Source organism: Rhinichthys klamathensis, unplaced genomic scaffold (assembly GCF_029890125.1).
Source record: "Rhinichthys klamathensis goyatoka isolate OS25496 unplaced genomic scaffold, OSU_Roscu_1.1 h1tg000440l_1, whole genome shotgun sequence".
Lineage (NCBI taxonomy): Eukaryota > Metazoa > Chordata > Actinopteri > Cypriniformes > Leuciscidae > Rhinichthys > Rhinichthys klamathensis.
Window position 1 is genome coordinate 620,599 of NW_026606936.1, and position 23,954 is coordinate 644,552.

Below are 23,954 nucleotides of genomic sequence, written 5' to 3' on the forward strand. Positions count from 1 at the left end.
AAACATCAGCACCATAAAGGACGCACAGCAGCTCAGAGGTTTCAAGAAACTGGAGGACGCTACTCAACCTGTTCTCCTCAACAAGAAATGTTAGCTTATTACACGCATACAACCAGACCCAGATTTTAAAAGCAACAGGACAATTGTGTGCCAAATTGTACAGCATATGAGAATCAAAGCCTAGAGAATTATTTTTTTTACATAATAGATTGATGACATCTATGCTGGCCACCAGGGGCAGAAATGAGATGATGTTTCTCTCATTCACTTTGAAGTGAGTTTGCCCTGAATTACAATGAGAGACACCTGTCACTTGTGCATGCTTTAAGTGCCAAATGTTTCCCCCACTGCTTGGCATCCACTCGCTCATGCCTCAGTTTTATTTTTAGACCTTATGGGGTTGTTGAGATGTAACCTGAAGCTTTCTTTCTGTTGCTGTGTATGAGTCGTGTATGAGTCTTCGACCATGTTAATCTGATAGGGCTCTAAATTTAATTCAGAGACCAATATTAAGTGTGTACTGGACCTATATGAGAGAGTAAATGTGTAGGGTTTGTTTTATTCAATCCCTCCAAATTGAATGCTCTTGATGAATGATTATTAATTAAGATTGGTTAATATTGTCTAACTGTCATTTCATAATTCTAGAGTCGAGTGTAGATTTGCCATAGCCGTAATGACGTTTTCCAAGCGTTTTCTTTAAAGAGATGTCAAATAAAAAAAAAGTTGAATTATTTCAACTGATTTTGTTCATTCAAATGGGAGTCAGTAGGGTCCAAAACAACATTGGACCATAAATAAATAAATGGTAACAGTTATATAAATTACAATAAAATATATCATAGTAGTCAAAACTTCGTATCATTTTTCTATTTTAATTCCAACAAATTATTTATTTTGAAATTATTCACAAATTACACGGTCCATATGTTCAGTGGATTCAAGCACAATTTTTTTGTATGAATTTAATTTTTATTTAGTTTTAAATGCACGTCATTTAGCCGTTAATAAATATTTTATTATATAGTTGAATTTGTTAATGCTCAAGTTTCTTTCTTTTTATGCTTTATTTGAACATTCAGTTTACACGGTAGCCTACAACAAAATTAGAACATCACAATAGTTAAGAATAACACCAATAGAGAGAGTAATGCTCAAGTGTCTTTTTGTTTTTAATGCTCAAGTTTATTGGTAATGTTCTTGGAGCGTTCAATTACGTAAACAAATTAATATTCATAATTCAAGTCAACGTCTACCTCAGCAAATCAGTTTACTTGGCAAGCGCCACGCAAGCTAATTAATATTCATGAGTCAGACGCCGTTTAAGGATTAGTAAATTCGCGTTTGGCTTTGGAAGAGCAGACGCATGCTAAATACGAGCTTACAAAGTTTGTGACATTTAGTAACTGGGACACTTTTATGGACACGTATTATCCAAACGTTCCCAGAGAGAAGTATACTATCTGAACTTTATTCATATCCAGGAACCTGACTTTCAGAAGGACTTCTATTCTTGGTCATCGTATTTTCATTCCAACGCCGTATTTTAAAAGTGGAACGTTCTTTCTTTAGAATCCGTTTTTCAAAGTCATGTTATATTAATCTGTTTACTTTGTTCCGCCATTTCTTTGGAATGTAACAACAAAACGTCATTGGCAAAACCAGATGTTGGGATGTATCTACCCTTTTAAACGTTGTGACTTATTCTTTGGAGTTGTAAACAAACATTTTGAACAGTTTTTCGGGGGTTTTTTGTGTGTGTGATTATTTTTTTTTTTTTTAAATGCCCACACTGTTGCTTTTCTAACCGGCGGACGATACCTTTTCTTGGAGCTGGAGCTGGAGCTGTTTATAGCATCACTATCACGTAACGTTACATTTGGACGCACATGTGTTTTTTAAATCATAGACAGTAAGTGGCACTTGAAGCCTGCGATGCAGAAGTTCTGCCTCACCGTCCTGCTCGTACTGCGCGGGCTGATCATCTGCGTCTGTTCCAGCGATGAGCAGCAGCACACTGGACTGTACAGGGACACAACTGTGACCTCAACAGGCACGTGTGCACGACCAGATGATGTTAATATTCATAGATATTTTTTGCTAAGCCTCAGAATGCTCCCTACATTATGTGATTATTTACAGCAGAAATAATATCAAGAGCAATAGGCCTAATATCAAAAGTTCAGGTATACAAAATAATTGCATATCTGGTTTCACAGACAAGGTTTAAGCTAGTCTTAGACTAAAATGCATGTTTGACCTGTTTTAAATGAAAGCTACTTGCACTGACATATCTTAAATTATGCCAGTGCCATTGTTTTGTCTCAAGATGCACACCAGTAATGTTTTTTTTATAGGGCACATATATAAAAGCTACTAAAAATACCCTTATTTATGTAACTAAGGCCTAATCCTGGTTTAATCTAAGCCCTAAAACCGGGCCTTTATGTTCTAAATCAGTCTCTTTTGGGAGATTTCACTGAGTAATAGAATATTAACATTAAATAATATGTAACTATTTTATGATGCTTCACTGTATTATTGCTATGGTAAAAAAAAAGAATACTCATTTGAGTATTCTTAATTCAGAGGGGGATTAAAAATGGACACATTAGACAATTTAAACAGTCAAAGTATTGAACTAAAAAATTAAGGTGTTGTCAGATAATTTTGTAATGGAAGACATTGTTGACAGAATTCATACTGAATCTGTGATTTGGCAAATTTTAACCCATTTGGGACATTAAACAGAGAGCAAATTTGTAGAAATCTTTACAATTTTATTACTGTTTTGGAGAAAAAACAGAGAAATGAAAGAGATGTTGTTGTCACTGTTGATGTTTCTTTCCTGTGGGAAAAGATAATGATGCCTCTTGATAACATGTTGACATTGCAAGTGTTTATTGGATTGCTTAACTCCTCTGTCCTCCTTTCACCAACAGATCCATGTCTGCAAGTGAGCCCTCCATGTGTGACGGAGGCTGACCGCTTCAGTCTGGAGGCTCTTCAACACATACACAGAGAGATGGATGACGATCAGGATGGAGGCATTGAGGTGGAGGAGAGTGTCGAGGTAATCAACAGTCACAGATGTCACAATCACAAGTCCGAAAAAAGTTTCCTCACACCCTAATGTAAATCCTGCGGGGTTTCCACAACTTCTGGCCAATCATTTTCCCTGAACTTTGCAGTCAAGTGGATAACGAAAGAGCAGTTTCTAGCTGATGAAATGTTCTATAGCTGATCATTAGATTAAATAATTGTGAAGATCTATAGAATTTCCATGACTTTTCCAAGCCTTTAAACAAGGGCTCCACGATTAAATTGAAATAAAACTGAAATCACAATATGGCTTAGTGCGATTATCAAATGATCTAATAAATAAGTAAATAAATATATGTGCTGCATGTTTAATTTAAGTGTGATTTGAAATATTTGAAAATGAAAAAAACAAGACCGTCATAAATATTAGTATTTTCATTTTGCAGGTGCACAAAATTCTGGGTTGTTTCAACCCGTGTTTGGGTGACATATGAACAAAACCAACCGTTGGTATACATATATATATATATATATTTTTAAACCCAATGGTTGGGTTTGGCCATATTTGACCTAAACATGGGTTGAAACAACCCAGCATTTTTAGAGTGTGTAATACAATATAAAATTATTATCATAATTATCATTATTATGTTTCTTAAATACTAAATTTTTTTTATTTTACAGTTAAATATTGCAAGAGTACTGTTTCTTATTTTGTTTTAATTTAGCAATTTATATATTTTTATTTAATGATAAAATAATAAAATATTTTATTTAATAATTAAAAGTTTTGAACAGCCTTACAAACAAGCACAGCAAACCTGTAATTTTTTTTCCCGTCATAATCTCAATTTTTATCAGCAAAATCGCAATTAGATTTCTTCCCCAGATCATGCAGCCCTAGTTGAAGCCACACTTTTAAAATTTCCCTTAAATATATATTTCAGATATTCCACAATTGAGCACTTCATTTTCTTGTTTTGCTGCTTATTCTAACAGATGGTCGAGTAGCACAAATGTAGTAATTATCAAGTCTGAGGATGTGAACATTCTAAACTCACACTCAAGATCAGCTTTACATTTTGGTATGTTTGTGTGATGTTTGCGTAAGTGCTAGAGTGTTATTCCAAAGCACCCGGCCTTGAGTTCCTCCCCCAAGCCTGTTGGTCAATTTAGAAACACATGTTTCCATCCAACACCTAAGACAAACTGTTCAGGCTTGGCTTTGGGAGAACATAGCAGAGGGGGATGAGTTACTAAGTAATGTCCTGAAGTGTGTCCATGTCTCTAGCATTGGGTTTCTTTTCCTTGTTGCTATAGAAAAGGTTTAGATGGATCGAAGCAGCGAAGAAGCCTGGAATCACGTGGTGCATCTGATTACAGCAGAGACAGATTCCAAGACACATTCACAGACACTTGAGCTCTTTTGAACTTGAATGTTTACTCAGCTGTTGTTTTATGTGTGGTGAGATTTGTACTAGTATTTGTGTAGAGTTCAATTTAAATCGGCTACTCTTTTGCATCTGCATCTCTTCTTATTGTAGTTTATCATAGAAGATATGCAGCAGCAACAACAGGCAAACAAGCACAGTAAACTCCATCAAGAGGACCAGCATATCACTTTGGAGGAGCTTTGGAAGGGCTGGAAATCTTCCGAGGGTAAGATGGTCTCCATCCATGATTGTGTGTTTCTCTTTTGGTTCTTTTTTTTACTGCTTTCTATCTTTCTCTCAGTTCATAACTGGACTCAGGAGGATGTCTTGAGGTGGCTAAGAGAGTTTGTTGAGTTGCCTCAGTATGAAAAGAGCTTCAGAGAGCTGCGTGTCAGTGGAAACACCTTGCCCAGGTGAGACAAAAACACTATAGAATCATTTCTAAATTTTTTCGTCTATTTTGGCAAGTGCCCTCTCATATCAGCCTGATTTCACAAGTTATCATAGGTATTTGTACATAAAAAAGTTTGGATATATATTGAAACTGTATGACTGATGTTCTAATTGCATCTAAAATGTAAATGCACAGCTTTAGAAATGTAGAAATATTTACTAATCCTTTTTTATTCTATTTATAATATCAATAGAATACAAATAAATTACAAATATAGATCATTTAGAGGCTCTAATCCCACCTTTACACTAAACCAAAGCACTCAACATTAAAAACTTAATAGGCATTATAAATTGACAGTGATAATGATATTTTTAACAGCACCAGAAGTCACACAGGACAGAATGAAACTGTTGTAATGTAAACATTTGTAAATGTGTTAAATAAATGTGATTGCATTGAAAATACACAATCGTTCAGAAGTTTGGGGTTGGTAAGATTTTTTAATGCTTTTGAAAGAAGTCTCTTATGCTCCTTATTTGATAAAAAAAATCACATGATCCTTCAGAAATCATTCTAATATGCTGATTTGGTGCTCAAGAAGCATTTCATATTATTATCGATGCTGAAAACGTGTGGTGCTTCATATTTTTTGTGGAAACCATGCTAAAAAAAAAAAATTCCCCAAGATTATTTAATGAATATAAAGCTCAAAAGAACCTTTTCATTTATTTGAAATAAAAACCTTTTGTAACATTATAGATGCCTTTACTGTCACTAGTGATGCATCCTTGCTGAATTAAAGTATTCATTTATTTTAAAAAAAAATTACTGACCCCAAACTTTTGACCGGTTGTGTATTTAGTTAATGTTATTGATTAAATACTGCATGCTCCAGCTAACAGTTTCTTACTTTGAATTTACAGGATTGCTTCCAATGAGCCATCCTTTATGAGCGGTTTTCTGAAGATCCAGGACCAGCAACACAAACAAAAACTCAAGCTCAAAGCCCTGGATGTAGTGCTGTTTGGCCCACCTACACGTATGTATACACTTCATATATATTAATGTAATGATTTTTGTATCAAACTCTGTGTTTTTTCAGTCTCTGAGCTATTGTACGAAACAGTTGTAGTCCAGTGGCAGTGATTTAATTGTAAATAAGATCATTAAATAACTATAATGAATTCTAATGCGAAATCAAATATCCATGCACGCCTGTTGAGAACGCAACAAATTCTTCTCTCACACTGTAAAATATATTCAGCAGATATCAAGTCAGCATGCAATATAAACACTCAGATGTCACGTCACAAAATGTTTCATTGGCTGTGTGACTAATATCCCTGTGTACATTTGCTCCAGGACCTCCACACAACTGGATGAAAGACCTGCTTCTGATTGTGTCAATAGTAATGGGGATTGGTGGATGCTGGTTTGCACGAGTACAGAATAAGACATCTAAGATTCATATTTCAAAGATGATGAAGGACCTGGAAAGCTTGCAGAGAGCTGAACAAAGCCTCAGAGACTTACAGGGGCAGTGAGTACACCTTCTTCACAACCTCCACATTCAACATCAGTTTAAATCATGTTTATTCACCTATATAAATAAACTTGTTTGATTCACACCTGATCCAACAATCTATATAATATAAGCGATATTTAAAGGGATTGTTCACCCAAAAATGAAAATTCTGTCATAATTTACTCACCCTCAAGATGTTACAAACCTGTATGAATTTCTGTCTTCTGCTGAACACAAAATAACATATTTTGAAGAATATTGGTAACCAAGCAGTTGATGGACCCCATTGACTTCAATAGTATTTTTTTTTCTATACAATGGAAGTCAATGGGGTCCATCAACTGTTTTGTTACTCATATTCTTCAAAATATCTTCTTTTATGTTCAGTAGAAGAAAGAAATTCAAACAGGTTTGTAACAACTTGAGTGAGTAAATGATGACAGAATTTTCATTTTTGAGTGAACTATCAATTTAAATGTCAGAAATATATTTATTTGTTCAATAAACATTGTGTTCTTTGAAAAATAAAAAGGTGACAGCTATGATGTCAATGACAGCTATAAATAGACTTATATATGAATAATTACCTTAAAAATTAATAATTCATTTAAATATTTTATTTTCACAATATTTAAATCAGCTACATTTGCAACAACAATGTTCAATACATCACAACAAGCCAAAAGTTTGCAAGGCATAAAAATTCATTTATATGTGATTAACAAACTTGAGACAGTTGACAACATTATAGGAATGGTAAACTTAACTGGCACTAAAACAATGAGGGTCTCAATTGTGTGACCTCATTAAACTTTAACATACATAAATATACTAAATAAAAATATAATCATTCGTTTTTATATAATTACTTTTTAAACCAGGCATTTATATCAGAAGTAACTAAGTCACTAAAATTAGACTTCCCATCAAAAAATACAAGAGAGGGGGTGACATTGGAGAGCATTTTTTCAGCGTCTTATAGAACAAACACTGCATTTTTTATGTTTTTGTAAGGTTGGAAAAGGCCCAGGAAGAGAAGCGCACAGTGGCGGTAGAGAAAAAGAATTTAGAAGAAAAGATGAGGGATGAGATTCAAGGTGCTCAGGATGAGGCCAACCGCCTGCACAGACTCCGGGATGGAGCAGTGAGTGAACTCAGCCGTCTTTGGTATGCAGAGGAAGAGCTTGAACAGGTAAACATCTGCAGTTCTCCCTGTAAAACATCTCCCAACAAGACTCCACTACACCATGGTTCTCTGTGCTCTTGGTACAGGTACGTGATGCATTGAAGAGGGCAGAGAAAGACATGCAGTCCCTCTGGGCAGTTCCTGAAAATTTGCAGCTGTGGCTTCAGCTCACCTATGAGGTGGAGGTCCAGTACTACAACATCAAGAAGCAAAGTGCAGAACAACAACTACTCACGGCTAAAGAGGAGGTATTTTAGAGATGAATGAGTCACCCGTTTCAAACCCATTCCCATGCATGGAATCAAATACAGAGTGAATCATTGTTTTGCCTTTTGAGTTAATGTATAGAATCTGTATAACTAATGAGAGGGCTGTGGAGCGTCTTGCATGAACTTATTTAATCACTCTGTATTTTTTCACAGGCTGAGAAGATCAAGAAAAAAAGGAGTTCGTTGTTGGGTACACTACATGTTGCACACAGCTCCTCACTGGATCAAGTGGATCAGAGAATTCTTGAGGCCAAGTAATTTGTGTTCATTCTCATTTAAAACTGAATAAATAATGCAATGAAATTCATACTATTTTCAATGTGGATCCAAACAGTTTGGGGGCTAATGTTTAAATCACGAGTACTTACATTGACCTGCATTTGTATTTTGTTAAAGGAATGCACTAGCAGATGTCACCGCTTGTCTTCGGGAGCGTCTGCACCGGTGGCAGCAGATTGAGAGCTTGTGTGGGTTTCCTTTGATGAAAAATACGGGCCTATCCAATCTCACCGCTACACTCTACCCAGACCCCAACTGGATGCTAATGCCCCGGGCTGCAATACAGTCCTATCAAGTGCCTGTTTCAGTGGAGGACATGGAGGAAGAAATGCCACAGATTATACCACAGATTCCTGGTTGGTACTTTTATTTTCTTCTTTCCTAGTTGAATGTGTTTTCGTTCTTCTGTTTTTATATCCATTAAGCAGAGCCAATCAAACATATAAAAAGTAGGGCTGTCAAAATTAACTCGTTAACGCACATTTTTTCAGGTTAACGCATTAAAAATATTTAACGCAATTAACGCAGCATCCGTTTTTTCCCTTCATCACTTGGTTAGCGTTACATTATATGACCATGCTCTTATTCACGTAAATGCTTTTAATCCATTCAAACGCGATAAGACACAAAAGAGAACGCAGTGCAGTACAGGCACGCGTCTGTGAATCTCCTGTCTGTGACACACACACACGACTCGTGAGCACAGACAGTGCTTGAACGGACAAAAACACACAAAATGATGCCAAAATGAAAGTTTTATCAAGTATCCTCGCAAGCACAGTCTTAAATAAGTTAAATGTAGTCTTAAATGAATGTAGAGTTGGGATTCGTGTCAGATCTACGCCATGTGTGTCAGATCTTAAAGTGACACCAGCCTAATAAACATGCCACTGTTTGTCATTAAGGATAATCAAAGAACAAAAGAAAAAGAGAAAAGCACTCACTGCTCTTGACTGAATAACTTTTTTAGCTTTAATAAGGATTTTGACAGGGCAAGTAAAAATCTGAACTGGTCTGACTTGGCCAATGAAAAAAATTGATCCCTGATACTGTATTTTGAAGGACACAGGTAAAAGTGACATTTATTGTAATGGGTTTATGTAAAGATTGTTTTAAGTTCACAAATTAAAAGTTCTTATATTTTTTATAATTAATGGCTAAAATTGAGGAAAAAAAAACATCAATTTTATAGAGACATCAGTAGCTGTTTTGGTATCGGGGATACTGGACTTCTTTCATAAAAAGATGCCATTAAACAAATATTTAAAATATAGGCTACTGTCTTTATGTTGTTTCTACATTAATTTGGAGATTAAATGTGAAATTATTACAGTATAAAAAATATATAAAACTTTAATGTTAGGTGTGATTAATCGCAATTCATTACAGAAAAATGTGCGATTGACTTGTTACATTTTTTTAACCGATTTGCAGCACTAATAAAAAGCATTGACTGTTTTCTGACTGGGTAAAAAAGGCGCACTGTTCCGTCGCCCCATCGTCGAATGGGATTTTTGGTTGAATGTCTGTGGCTGGCTAACATAAGCTAGATATTTTCACATTTTATTCTACAACATAAAATACATCAGTAACAGCTAACAGGGAACGGGTATTACCTATTTAGTTGTGATGTTATATCCAGTCCACTAGGGGGACTCAATGAGTACTGAAAGCTATAGAGATAGCGTCAGACGAGTACAGAGAATGCTTATGTAAACAAATGCAGTTGTTCCGTGTGGTTCTTCAATAAACTAATCAGAGACGACTAATGCCTCCTTGCAGATGTATTCAAGACACCCACAACTTTCACTAACGTTTTGTTAAGGTTATGTAAATGTTAGAACAAAAGTTCTTTAAAAATATTTTTATAACATTATATACATTCTAGTAATGCTGAGAGAAAACGTTACTAGTAGCCTACAACGTTCATGGGACGTCGTATTGATGTTATTTTTACTTGATGAATGTTCTCATAACATTGAGAGAAACGTTCTTTTAACAACATTCTCAGAACATCCTTATGATATTATTCATATTTGCTGAATGTTTTCATAATGTTATCATTTAACGTTTTTATTACAAATTTCATGTAATGTCCTTTCAATGTTATTTGATGAATGTTCTCATACTGTTGAGAAAACATTCTTAAAGCAGCATTCTTGTAATGTCTTTTTGCTGAATGTTTTCAGAATGTTCGCATAACATTGTTAGGACGTTTTATGAACTTTGTTCTCCCAACATTTTATTTGTACTTGATGAACGTTCTCATAATCTTTAGAGAAAACATTCTTAGAGAAAAATTCTTGGAACATCTCTATGATGTTATTAATATTTGCTGGATGTTTTCAGAATGTTAACATAAAACATTGTTAGAATAAAGTTCAAGGAACTTCTTTATGATTTTATTTGAACTTGATGAATGTTCTTGTAATGTTAAGAGAAAATGTTCTTAGAACAACAAACTTTCGTAGAATGATGATGAAATCACTAAGGTTCTGTGCGCTATATTAAAAGAACATCCTTTTTGTAGTAACACTCCCATAATAATTTACATACATAATGTAATTTGTTATGTAAATCATTCTCAAAATACATTAGAAAGATAAGTAATATATTAAAGGGCATAGGGTTGGGTTTCTTAAAGGTGCAGTAAACAGTAAACACTGTTGAAAGTGAATCCGACCGAGCACCAAAACACACTTGTAGCCAATCAGCAGTAAGGGGCGTATACACTCATGATGGAATATGGAATATTTCAAATGTGGTTTATTCAGAACTACCCCTTTAAAAGCCAAGCCACTTTTGCGCGCATGCGTGTGAAGATCGGTCGGGAAGAACGGTTGAACCTCGCCTCAGAAATCACTTGAGGTAAGTGTGTAAATTAATTGGTTACATTTTTATTTAGTAAATTATTTATTTAGTTAACTATTTTCTTTGATTATTACCAAATTAGGTTTATGTATTTTGTAGGGATGCACCGATGAGAACATTTTGGCCGATACCGATAATTCTTTATATTTGAAGGCCGGTAACCGATATATTGGCTGATAAATCTAAATACATAAATGTATATATTTTTTGAGAGCCTGATTACAAAAACAAAAGTCATGACCAATAAAAGCCATGTCCCAAGCACGCAATTCTAAAGTTCTGTTCTCATTATAATTTTACGGAGCCTATATGACAGATTTGCGCTGCATTTACATGTTGCATTTAACCGTATTTTCTTTTTTGAAGTGATTTCAATCATATTTCAAGCAATTTAAAACCATCATGGTGAATCTGAAGTGTCTCAGCTGAAGTAAATAATCCATTATTTATCTGCCTTAATATATCGGCCAAATTTTCTTATCGGGCTGATAACGATAACATTCAAAATGAACATATATCGGCCAATACCAATATGGTGGCCGATATATCATGCATACTTAGTATAGTATTTTGTTGTCTTAATGTATATTTTAATGTTTTAAAGTATACCAGGGCTGCCAACTCTCACGCAGTCGGTCTTTGTCCATCATGTGTGTTTATTATGTGCACCGGCATAACGTTATTATTATAAAAACGGCATTAAATGCAATTGTATACAAACCGGATGTTAAACTTTAAAAGTAATGACAGGGTTCCTTGTGTAGTTTACAGCATTACTTGAGAGAGATTTTTCTTCACTGATTCACATCCAAATTCTCCAATAGGGTCTGGCCGACTTTCACTTGCACTCTCAGATAATATATTAATATATAATTTAATATATATTATATAATATAATGATATTAACAATTTAACCAGTTTCTTAAGTGAGTTGCAGGCAGCGGAGATTGCAGGTGTTTAGGAGAGTGAGAGTACGTAGTATGTAGCCAGACCCTTCTCCAATGAATTGATATTGAATCTAGATCGCAATCGAATCACAAGCATATGAATTGAAATCGAATCGTGATTTCATTTGATAAGCTCGAAAATGTTTTGATTAATCTCAAAGGATGCGTTCGGTTGCATTCACCCTCTACCAAAGTGCCTCTACGTTAAATGCAACGCCCGGCATTATTGACTGTGATTGGGCTATTTGAAATAATTACGTTGATGATGATGAATTATTGATAACTTGCAGTGTTATTTTTTCAAAAGGAAATTAAAAAAATATGTAAAACTGCCCATAACTAGTAGCTGTTTGAACATTAATTTTATTAATTTTTCAATTAATCCAAATTACTTAGAGAAGATGGCTTCCTTCATGGTTGGATACATTAACCTTACCTGAGAGGAAAGTGATGTTTATACAACACGGTCTGTTGTGTAACATTTTCATGCATCACCATCACCAGTAAATATTCTGTGTAAGCCTTAAAGTAACAACAGGTAACTTTTCAACCTTCATAATATATTTCCAAGTCTCTTGTGATGGTACATCGACTTACAATAGGTTGAATGACACGTCTGCCATAGCCTGACGGGGTCTGTAGCGTTTTTAATCGTACTTTTAAACTTCGGGTTTCGGGTAGTAACCGGCGAACAAAGAGAACTACAAAATTCGACTGCTTTACGGCATATACGTCATTTCCACCACCCCTTCCTTAAAATCGGACTTGTGAGCCAAATGTTATAGTCATGGCCGAAGCAGCACAGAAAAACAAGAAAGCAAAGGTTTTATCGGAGCAAAGCAAAAAGAGAAAAAGAGAAAGTGATCGCGTTAAAGGCAGAACGAGGATCAACATTGCAGAGCTGCCAACTCTCACGCATTGGCCGTGAGACACCCGCATTTGATTGGTTCCCTTATCGAGTCGGTCTCTCGACATTACGTATGGGGAAATCCATTTTCCTCGAATCATGAAGTCTGATAGAATAACTCTTTTGCTTGCAAATAGCCAATGGCAGTCCCGCCATCACCTGATTGGCTGACACTGCTCAATATAGGTGACGACGGGCGCCAAAAACCTCAGAATCTTTTTTCTTCACTCGAGTCTGTTTCACCGTTTGATTTACGCATTCAGAGCGGAGTAAAATTAGGAGTTTTTATCCCCTCTCGCGTTCCGGTGGATTATACTATGTCTCTTTGTCGCACGTGTGGTGGACCCATCGAATTCCCGGATGCACACAAACTTTGTGTGCTGTGCCTGGGTCGGGACCACGCTGAGGCGGCACTTGAGGGATCGGGATGTCCCGCCTGTGAGGAGCTTCCCATCAAGATCCTTCGTGCAAGGCTGGCCGTTACACGTAACGACGACCTTGTGTCTCCTGCCTCTCTCCAGTCTGCCGCCGTCGAGCCGCGGACCGGGAGACAGCAGAGATTTCCATCCGCGGGTTCTGTTGAGGCGCTGACGTCGGCCCAAGGCCCACGCCATCCTCACGTGGCAGAGCCCGTGACTTACTCTGAGGCCTCTTACCGCCCTCCTCAGGAAGCGCGGGAAATGGTCTCGTTTGGATACGACGATGACGACGCCATGTCCACCAATGCCTCCGACCCAGGAGCATGGTCCGAATCTCCGTCTGAAGGCGCCCTCGCCTCTTTGGATGCGGAGCTTATGGCCATTCTTTCAGAGGCGGTGGCAGATATGGAGCTGGAGTGGACGGCGCCCAAGGAGCTGCCGTCGAAAAGATGGATGGACGGTTCCTTCCTCGGCGCGGGCCGTCAAGCTGAAGCCCCGCGGAGACCCGCCCCCTTTTTCTCTGAGGTCCACGAGGAGCTCACCAGATCATGGCGCTCCCCTTACTCAGCCCGAGCCCATGCACAAGGTACCCAGCTGCTGACTACAGTGGAAGGGGCTGAGAAATTAGGGTACGCTCGGTTGCCTCCCGTCGAGGATGCCATCGCGGCTCATCTGGCGTCTTCTCCTGGCTGGAAGACCGCCCAACTGCCTTCCAGACCATGTCGCGCTACTGCCCACATGGCTGAGAAGGCTTACACTTCTGCTGGACATGCAGCATCTGCCCTCCATACGATGGCAATTCTGCAGGTTTTCCAGACGCGACTCCTAGGGTCCCTGGATGAGGGAAGCCCGGACCCTGAGTTGCTCAGGAAACTGCGCACGGCGGCAGATCTCGCTCTGGCGGCGTCTAAGAAGGTCGCTCAGGGAATCGGCCGCAATATGGGCAGTCTTGTGGCCCTGCATCGCCATCTGTGGCTAACGCTGTCGGGGATGCGCGATACTGACAAAAGGCAGTTCCTGGACGCTCCGGTAAGCCCCACGGGCCTTTTCGGTGTTGCGGTGGAATCGTTATCCGACAAGTACGCAGAGACCGTCAAGCAGTCTAGAATGATGCCGCATCTGCTGCCGAAACGGTCTCAAGCCCCCCCCCGGCGGCGAGATCCAGATCTTCCTCTGCGCAGCACCCAGCGGGACCTACCAGACGCGCGCCTCCGAGCGCGGCAGAACGTCGCGAGCCAGAGCCCCCCTTCCGCCAGAGGCAGTTCAGGAAGCAGCCCCGCTTCGGTGCGAAGCCGGCCTCTAGTAGCCAAGGACGCCCGGCGGGCAAAAAAGAGCGGCATTCCTGATGCGTGTGTCAGGGAGGAGAGAGTCCTTGTGCCCCGTGCGTGCCCTGCGTGCTTATGTGAACAGAACTAGCCATTTTCGTACTTCAGAGCAGCTCTTCGTCTGCTACGCGGGTGCCAAGAAAGGCGGCGCGCTGTCGAAACAGAGGCTATCACACTGGATAGTGGAGGCTGTGCGACTGGCTTATACTTCTCGGGGAGCTGTTTGCCCTATAGGGGTGCACGCCCACTCCACTAGGAGTTTGGCGTCATCATGGGCGTGGGCGAAAGGCATGTCTATCCAGGACATTTGTTTCGCGGCAGGCTGGTCGTCGCGTAATACGTTTGCGAGATTCTATAACTTGAATATTCCTTCATTCACACCACATGTACTGTCAGTACAGGGAGAGAAAGCTGAGCTGTCATTGGACTAGGCTAGACATGCCCCTAATGGCGCACACTCTAGCCGCGGTTCCGACTAAGCGTGAGTTATTAGCAATATAAAGCTATCTGTTCTCTATATTGTGTCCTTATTATTATGCCCGCATTCATAAGCCGGCAGTGTATTCCTAAGCACCAATCACCTTGCTGCAATTCCCCATTCATTCAGTTCAGCATTGCTTAACTGTGTGGGAGGGGCCACGTTGGTGCGGTTGCCGACTTGGCTCTGTGCCAAGAGGTGGTTTCAACCAGGTCCGGTGGCGGTTTCCTGAGCTGTATAGGGATTAGCGCTTGTGCTATCCTCAGCTCGTTCTAGCTGGGCGGGGTTTTTCCCACGCGGCGGGGGTTTTATTGCTCCCCATACGTAATGTCGAGAGACCGACTCGATAAGGGAACGTCTCTGGTTACTCACGTAACCGTAGTTCCCTGAGAGGAGGGAACGAGACATTACGTAACCTGACGTGTGGGAAGGGCTCACAGTTCCTTACTCTCGTTCAGCTAAGATTCTGAGGTTTTTGGCGCCCGCCGTCACCTATATTGAGCAGTGTCAGCCAATCAGGTGATGGCGGGACTGCCATTGGCTATTTGCAAGCAAAAGAGTTATTCTATCAGACTTCATGATTCGAGGAAAATGGATTTCCCCATACGTAATGTCTCGTTCCCTCCTCTCAGGGAACTACGGTTACGTGAGTAACCAGAGACGTTTCACACGCTCACACGCCACACCCCCGGTTTCTCACGCTAAATTGTCAACCCGGTCGGTCAAATGCCTGAAAGATGAGTTTATCTATAGATCTCTACCTGTTGAGCCACTCGTGATCGACAAGTTATACCGCAAATTAGTTCAAATCTCCCGGAATCTAGAGCGAGCGCGCACGCGAGACAGAGACTGTGCTCCAACGCGCGCGGACGGCAGAGAGAGAAAGCGAGCGAGAGACCTTGCGTGTGCAGGGAGCATCGAACCCCCCATCGAAAAAAGAATGCCTCTCTCTAACCTCTCTAATTCGCTAGAGTAGTAGCGAATTATCAATCTGGTAGCTAGTAAACAATATTCTAGTTTTTGATGGTTAGCTATCGCTAGTATTCTCGTTCTGATTTGAACTTTGCAATCGATGAAATGCCAATAGCAAATGTTTGACCTAAAAAGTGTAGTCTACTCAACATGTACAAAGAAAGGAGGAAGATTATTAATAAAATCATATTTTAGGATACCTAACATGTCTGTGATATTTGTTTATTTGTCTTGCCTCAAGCTATAATGCAAATCGATTTGTAAAATTTGCAGATTCATTTATGGTAGCTTGATATTATAATATTGACGAAATATGGTTATTATCAACCACTCAAACATTGCATTGAAGTATCATATAGATTCAGTAAAACGGTAACCAATAGACTAGGCTACTATAATGACGCTGGCTTGTAAACGTGAGCATCGCGATCATTTGTCGTTAGAAAAAAAAAAATAAAACCCATGAAATTATATTCATATGACATGCTGAAATATATGCCACTGTACCTGAGATGAAGACATTTCACACGCGACGCAAGCAGAACACCTGCATGTGACCTCCTCCTACAGTGTTCAGGGCTATCATGGTTGTCAACAATTGCACGTGCATGTAGGATGACAGAGTTTACGACAGTAGTAGAGGACAATACTGTTTCCCAACTGTAGGGGGACCCCGAGAGCAAAAGTTATCTGTTGTTACTTTAATAATAACTTTGAATACTCCATTGAGCCTGATATTATCTTGTGTTCTTGTGCCTTATGTGATTCAAGTTCAGGTGTCTGAAGTAGCCAAACTAAAAATCTCTCATGCTCATCTTATAATAACAGTGAACTGGTCTGTTAACTTTTGCAGGCGGAGCATTCACCTTCTTTGCCCCTCTCTGGTGGAATGAGCTGCCAACATCTTCCGAGACCATCACATCCTTCAAGAAGCAACTGAAGATACATCTCTTTTACAAGCACTAAAAGGGATAGTTTACCCAAAAACCACTCACCCTCATGTCGTTTCAAATCCATAAGAATTTTGTTCATCTTCGAAACAAAAATTAAGGTAATTTCAATAAATATTTTAATTTAATTTTATCTTTAGATCCAAAAGAGTGATCAAGCCATTGTAAAACTTATCCAAATGAATCAAGTGGTTTAATCCAAGTCTTCTGCAGAGGTAATTGACACATACACAGAGTGCTTCAAATATGGTAAACGGAAGCTCAAACATGCTTGCTTGACACGGCAGACCAAACCTCATAGGTTCTTGCTCATCATGCAGGCACATTTGAGTTTCTGTTTACCATATTTTTTGAATGGGCCTGGACTGGCAATGGAGGTACAGAAATCTCTCGTTTCATTAAAAATATTTTCATTTATGTTTCAAAGATGAGAAATGATGAGACAAAAGTCTTACGAGTTTGCATTGACATGAGTAAATGATAGAACTACAATTTTTGTGTGAACTATCCCACAACACACACACACACACACACACAAACACACACGCGCGCGTTTACTTAGCTATCTAAATGGGGACATTCCATAGACGTAATGGTTTTTATACAGTGCAAACTGTATATTCAATCCCCTTACACTAACCCTACCCCTAAACCTTAACCTACCCATCAGACAAAACTTTCTGCATTTTTACATAAAAAAAACACAACCTTTAATTACTTTATTTTTATACAAGATTTACAAATAAGGATGCCCTTAAAGGGTGGTTTTTGAAGATTTTGTCAGGTTTTGGTCTCTTCTGGGTACAAATTTGTCCCCAAAATAGAGTTAAGTTGGTAGGTACATACACACACACACACACAGAATTTTTCTTTGCATTTAACCTCTGGTCTAGATTTTTTTTTTAGTCTAGCTTTCTAATAAACCTGGCATTGTATTTGTACACTATGAATATTGTTGGCTATATTACGAATTGCTTTTGTACCTCTATTGTAACTGGCTTTGGATAAATGCATAAATGTAAGTGTTATTAATTAATTGTAAAATTGAATTAATTCCCCTTAGTTTATTTACAGATAAAATTGAGATAATACTGACAGAAATTGTATCTTAACTCTTGTTTGTTATGCTTAAAAAGTTCTGTTCATGTTATAAAATGTTACAAATAAACATTAAAGAACATTAATTTGTGAGGAAGGACATTTTTAATAATACTATTGTAACCTTTAAATAATGTTCTAATAGTGAAAAGAAAACTGGCCATTTGAACGTTTTTAGAATATTACAAATAAACGTTCAGACTCGGAGAATGATATTTTTTGAGTAAATATAAGGTTATGAGAATATAGTGCTGAGATTGTTGTAACCTTTAAATTATATTGTTGTAATAACAAGAAAACGACATTTTAACCTTTTTAGAATATTACAAATAAATGTTCAGAGAACGTTGTATTTTGAGCACAAATAAGGTTAGTAGAATGTTGTACTCACTACATTTTTACCTTTAAATAACATTCTAATAACTCTACGTTTATAGTCTCATTGTGTTAATACTTGCAAAATAACTCAAACTTTCCAACTTGTAGATTTTAAATAGATTAAAAGAGTTATCATAAACTTAGTAGTGGTGATGTTGAAGTCTTGCGGCTGTGATGTCATTTGTTTATAGCCTAACTATAGCTTTTTTCTTCTGCTGATTGTATATAGGCTTCAAAATTCATAAAAGTTGTGTTAATTTATGAAGATCATCTTGATTAACAAATGTGTAGTAGGGACATTTTATGCATGGTATTGAAAAAACAAACAGTTTACAACACATTTAAGTAATTTCAGTAAGTGTTATTTCTTTTCACAGGCATTCATTATTCAAATGTTTTACTTTTCAGTCACAGTTGCATCTCTGAAATGCTCTCCACGGTCTCTGGTTCGCTCTCGCCGATCTGGGCATATTGGGCCATCACCGGTCATCGTATCACCTGATCCAGACCTCCTGATTCCCATTCGAACTTCAATACGCCGATATGTGGATGAGGAAGAAGAGCATATCAAATTCTCCACACTTGTAAAACAGTATGTCAGCCTGGCATCTTGCCTTTTGTTTTTGCATGGTATAGATACGAGCAGCTCAAAAATACTTAAAAATATTAGTAACACATTGCAATAAGCTTCAATTCATTAACATTAGTTAATGCATTAAGGTATTGTGAACTAACAATGAAAAACAAATGTTAAAGAATGTATTGCTCTAGGTTATGTTAATTAACCACAATACATTAAATGTTAATATATACAATGTTAAAAATCGTGTAGTATTTAAAGGTTTGGGGTTTGTAAGATTTACATTGAAGGTTGCATTTGAAGAAAAAGACAGTAAAACTGTAATATTGTAAAATATTATTGCGATTTAAAATAACAGTTTAGATTTTTGATCAAATTTCAAATGTAATTTATTCCTGCGATGGCAAAGCTGAATATTCAACATTACTCCACTTTTCAGTGTCACATGATCCTTCAGAAATCATTCTAATTTGCTGATTTGGTGCTCAAGAAGCATTTCTTATTAACAATGTTGACAACGGTTGTGCTGCTTAATATTTTTGTGGAAACTGTGCTAAATTTTTTTCAGGATTCTTTCTTTCATGAGGAAGTTCAAAAAGCATTTAAAAGTCTGGTAACACTTTACTTGAAGGGGTGTGCATAAGACTGACACGACACCTTCATAATCATGACATGACACATGTCATAAATATGAAGGAGGTTTCATGCATGTTTATGACAACTGTCATTAAGTGTCATTCGCTCAATTATGACATTTTTAATGCAAATATGACATTGTTTGAGATGTCTTTGTAATGACACCTTGACATAAACCAATACATCATAACCTGTCAGTGTCTTTGCCATGACAACTTGACATTACTAAGACAACACAACCTGTCATAAATATGACATAGCAGATTAATTATCAAACTTAAGAAACCACTGGGCTTTATGGGTTAACATTACATTAAACTGTCATGTGGTTGGTTTTGACAATGGCTGTCATGAGGCTGTAATGACAAATTCAATGTGTACCACTGTAGTTGAGGTCAAGAAAAATATTCATAACACAGTTATAATGCCTCATGACAGCCAATGTCAAAACCAACCACATGACAGTTTAATGTAATGTTAACCCATAAAGCTAAGTGCTTTCTTAAGTTTGATAATTAATCTGCTATGTCATGTTTATGACATATTTATGACAGGTTGTGTTGTCTTAGTAATGTCAAGTTGTCATAAAGACATCTCAAACAATGTCATATTTGCATTCAAAATGTCATAATTGAGCGAATGACACTTAATGACAGTTGTCATAAACATGCATGAAACCTCCTTCATATTCATGACATGTGTCGTGTCATGATTATGAAGGTGTCATGTCAGTCTTATGCACACCCCTTCAAGTAAAGTGTTACCAAAAGTCTTTACTGTCACTTTATAAATTATGACAAAATGTAATTTTTTTTGGGAGGATATTTGCTAAGTGTCCCTCTCTCTGACAGGGAGTCCTTGGAAACATCCTCAGAGTCTACAGAGTCAATGGGGTCATCCATTGGCAGAATGTACAGCAGCCTTGATGTCCCTTCTCGGAGAAAATACATTTTCTCTGATAAAATGCCCCGAAAGATCTCTTTGGATGAACAAGAGGACAGTCCCTCTTCCAAGATCTCACAGGACGAGATGGATGAGTCTTTGATGGTGAACACCTCAAGGAAAGTATCGCGAGAGGAATTGGACATCAATACTCTGTCAAGAAAGACATCTATAGATGAATTAGAGGCCTCCATGGACCCTCCTAGACAATTGACTAGAGGAGAAACTGAAGCTAGCTTTGATTCAAGGAAATTACAGCGGGATCTCCCTTTAGATTCCACAATGAGGTACTGCTCTTCTGAAAAGATGTCCCCAGTGGCGATCGGCATGGACAGTCAAAGACAGCGATCATTCAGAGACAGAAAAGATCACATGGACAGCATTTCTAGAGTTATACCAAAATCAGAGCTTGATTTAGATACCACGACTGGAACTAGATATTCAGATGCCTTAATGAACACTTCCATTAAACACAAAGAAAACCTGGACTTTCCACCCAACATCCAGCGAGGAAGAATAATTAGGGAAAATTCCTTTGATGCCACTTTTGATAGCTCAGTGGAAAGCTCCAAAAAATTTAAGATGTTAGGCAAAACCGATTTATCCAAAGACATCCTTTCACGAATAATGCCGCAAGATGAATATGATGTGTCCACGGATTTCGAAAGACTAAAAATGAGAGACATTGCCATGGACACTGCTTCAAGGACCATGATAAGAGATGAGTTTGAGAGAAGCAAGTCCTTTAAAGAGAACAGGGAGAGCCGCATGGAAATTCCCTCAAAAAAACTCTCGGAGCAAGAGTTTGTGATGGATACACAACGGATACAACGCAAGTTAGACGGCTCTGTGGAAACTCCCATTGGTAAAATACAGAGAGAGACTGTGGGTCTATCTGTGGAGTCTCCAAGGCGCAAGATATCACAGGAGGAATTTGTGGTTACAAACCCAGGACAGTTTGGTCCACCTGACCTCACCGCGAGCTCCTTGATGCTCCGGAAACCAGCCTCAGATTCGCTTAGCACGCTAGTGTACGACGGCATTCTAGAAAAGTCCTACGAGAACCCTCTCGTGGCTAGTTCTTGCGATCTCAGTCACGCAACTTCGATGTCTGGCTCTTCTCAAAGCCTTCTGGGAAATGAAGGTCAATCTGCAAATTCGTCTTCTTTGGAATCTGGGGGTAAAGACAAAGGCAAGAAGTCTTCTAAGCTCAAGAATTTGTTCAAGAAGAAAAAGGATAAGGAGAAAGATAAAGACTCATAAATGTCGACAGCAAGTTGGAATTTAGACACTTTTAAAAGGCCCGAGGTTCTCTAAATCTGCCTTAGAAACTATAACATAAGCAAAGCTAAACATGCTGAATGGAGTGGCCTTGGATTTTCTTGCAAAAGGTTTTTTCTTAAATATGGCATGCAGGAAGAAATTGAATCTTAGCATTTGAAATGGACCCTCAGCTCAATGGATACAATCTTGTGAAACAAAGGAGCAGAATTGCACTTGTCCAGCTTGGATTCAGTGATACTGTATTACAGAAGCTGTGTGAATGAGATATTAATTGAACATTTTTCTTTCTTTCTTCATGCGGTTGTGTTCATCATTTGAAATAACTTGCAATGACATGGAGGTGCATAATTCTTGCTCTGATGAACTGATGAGACTTTTGCATATTGACAGATCATTGTAGCATTGAAGAGACATTCACAACACGGTTAACTTAATTCTTATTTATTTGATTTACTTGTTTGCACAAAAATTCAGGGACAAAATTTAAGGCAGACAAAACAAACCCAAATAATTACTTAAGGATAATATACTGTGTTTACTAAAGGATGAGCTTAATCGACGTGTGTGCCAATGTGTTGGATTTAATACCAATGGAGCTTTAAATAACTATTTAATACAGACATACTGAATCCAATTTGGAGTTAGGCATCAAATAGAATTATATTCGATTTTTAAATATTTTCCTAGTTCTCATCACTCAAGTTAAAAAGTTGCATTTCATTGAAGGATATTTGTATTTATATTTGTCATCAAACACTGACAGTTCTTTTCCAGACTTTACTGACACTTTTGGCCGTACACAGATTTTGTGATGCAAGTATTTAAATTTTTCTCAAGTGTCGGTCTCATTTTAATGGAAGCTTGTTTCCGCCACAGAATAAAAAATAAAAACGGTAATTGTGACTTCTTATCACAATTCTGACTTTCTTTTCCCTCACAATTTTGAGTTTACATCTTGCATAATTGTGAGAATTGCGTGATATAAAGTGGCAATTGCGAGTTATTTTTCTCACAATTGTGAGTTTATATCTCGCAATTCTGACTTTATAACACACATTTGCAAGTTTATACAGTATCTCACAATTCTGAGAAATAAAGTCAGAATTTCGAGATGTAAACACAGTTGTGAGATAAAAAGTCGCAATTATCTTTTAAAATGTTTATTCTGTGGCGGAACCATAGATTTGACTAAAATATTTCAAATATTTGTGTGATCCTGCCCTTTTTCATTCTATATGTTGTTGTGCAAATATAAAGTATAAACCACATTTAAAATGAATGTAAATCAAAATGCTTAACCTTGCTGAAAATGTACATTTCAGGAGTGTACAGATATTTATAAACAGTCATAAATTACCCGACTGCCACAATAAATGCTTCAGAAGCTAAATCGGTGTCTGGATTTGCCCACATTTGCATGATTCAATACAGCAAATACATGTGAATAGATTAGACAATGACTATTACTGAACAATTAGATCTGAAACAATAGAAAATAAACAAGATTCACAGACACATGTAGGCCTATTTTTGTTTCGAAAGATGCTAATATGGTCTAATTTGAGTGTGAAATTTTTGACAACATCTACATTTTAAATTCATTTCTTAGTTGTCTAATGACTGCTGTATTGTTTTGAATGAGAAACCACTTTGGCAGCATTGTTTTTTTTTTAAGTGTCATGAAACCATAATTTCAGCAGGTTTTTTTAAGTGTCATGAACCTTTACCTAAATGTCATGTATACAAAAACAAACTATGGTTTGTTGTTCATAGGTCAGATGATTCTGACTAATCTAAGTAGTTCTCTATGTAGCCTAACATTGAGCTTCAGTGTGATTTAAACTCAGTAAGCCGTGTCTCTCGAAGGTTGCGTTTGCATAAAGGCTGCTTCATTTCAGTAAAGTAACCATTACATTCCAAAGTCATAAGGAAATTACAACAATTTGCACTTCACAAGGAATAACAATCAGTTTTATAATGGTTACTTCTCTAAAATAGCACATCCTTGATGACGTATGCATCTGACACGCGTGACC

General features: G+C 37.8%; 1 protein-coding gene across 2 annotated transcripts; it reads left to right on the plus strand.

Moving 5' to 3' along the window:
- The first annotated feature begins 1,785 nt into the window (after positions 1–1,785).
- On the plus strand, positions 1,786–22,251 carry stim2a (tromal interaction molecule 2a). 2 transcript variants are annotated; one of them, XM_056236190.1, is made up of 12 exons: positions 1,786–2,053; positions 2,943–3,073; positions 4,587–4,701; positions 4,777–4,888; positions 5,796–5,911; positions 6,235–6,412; positions 7,412–7,589; positions 7,670–7,831; positions 8,006–8,106; positions 8,249–8,487; positions 18,885–19,068; positions 20,544–22,251. In XM_056236190.1, exons 1-12 carry the CDS (start codon positions 1,936–1,938, stop codon positions 21,895–21,897), a joined length of 2,988 nt encoding a protein of 995 aa, XP_056092165.1. In that variant the 5' UTR covers positions 1,786–1,935; the 3' UTR covers positions 21,898–22,251. The 2 variants fall into 2 exon arrangements, with proteins under 2 accessions (XP_056092165.1, XP_056092166.1); XM_056236191.1 differs by lacking the exons at positions 18,885–19,068; positions 20,544–22,251 and adding an exon at positions 16,904–17,243 and having other exon boundaries at positions 1,787–2,053.
- Positions 22,252–23,954: the final 1,703 nt, after the last annotated feature.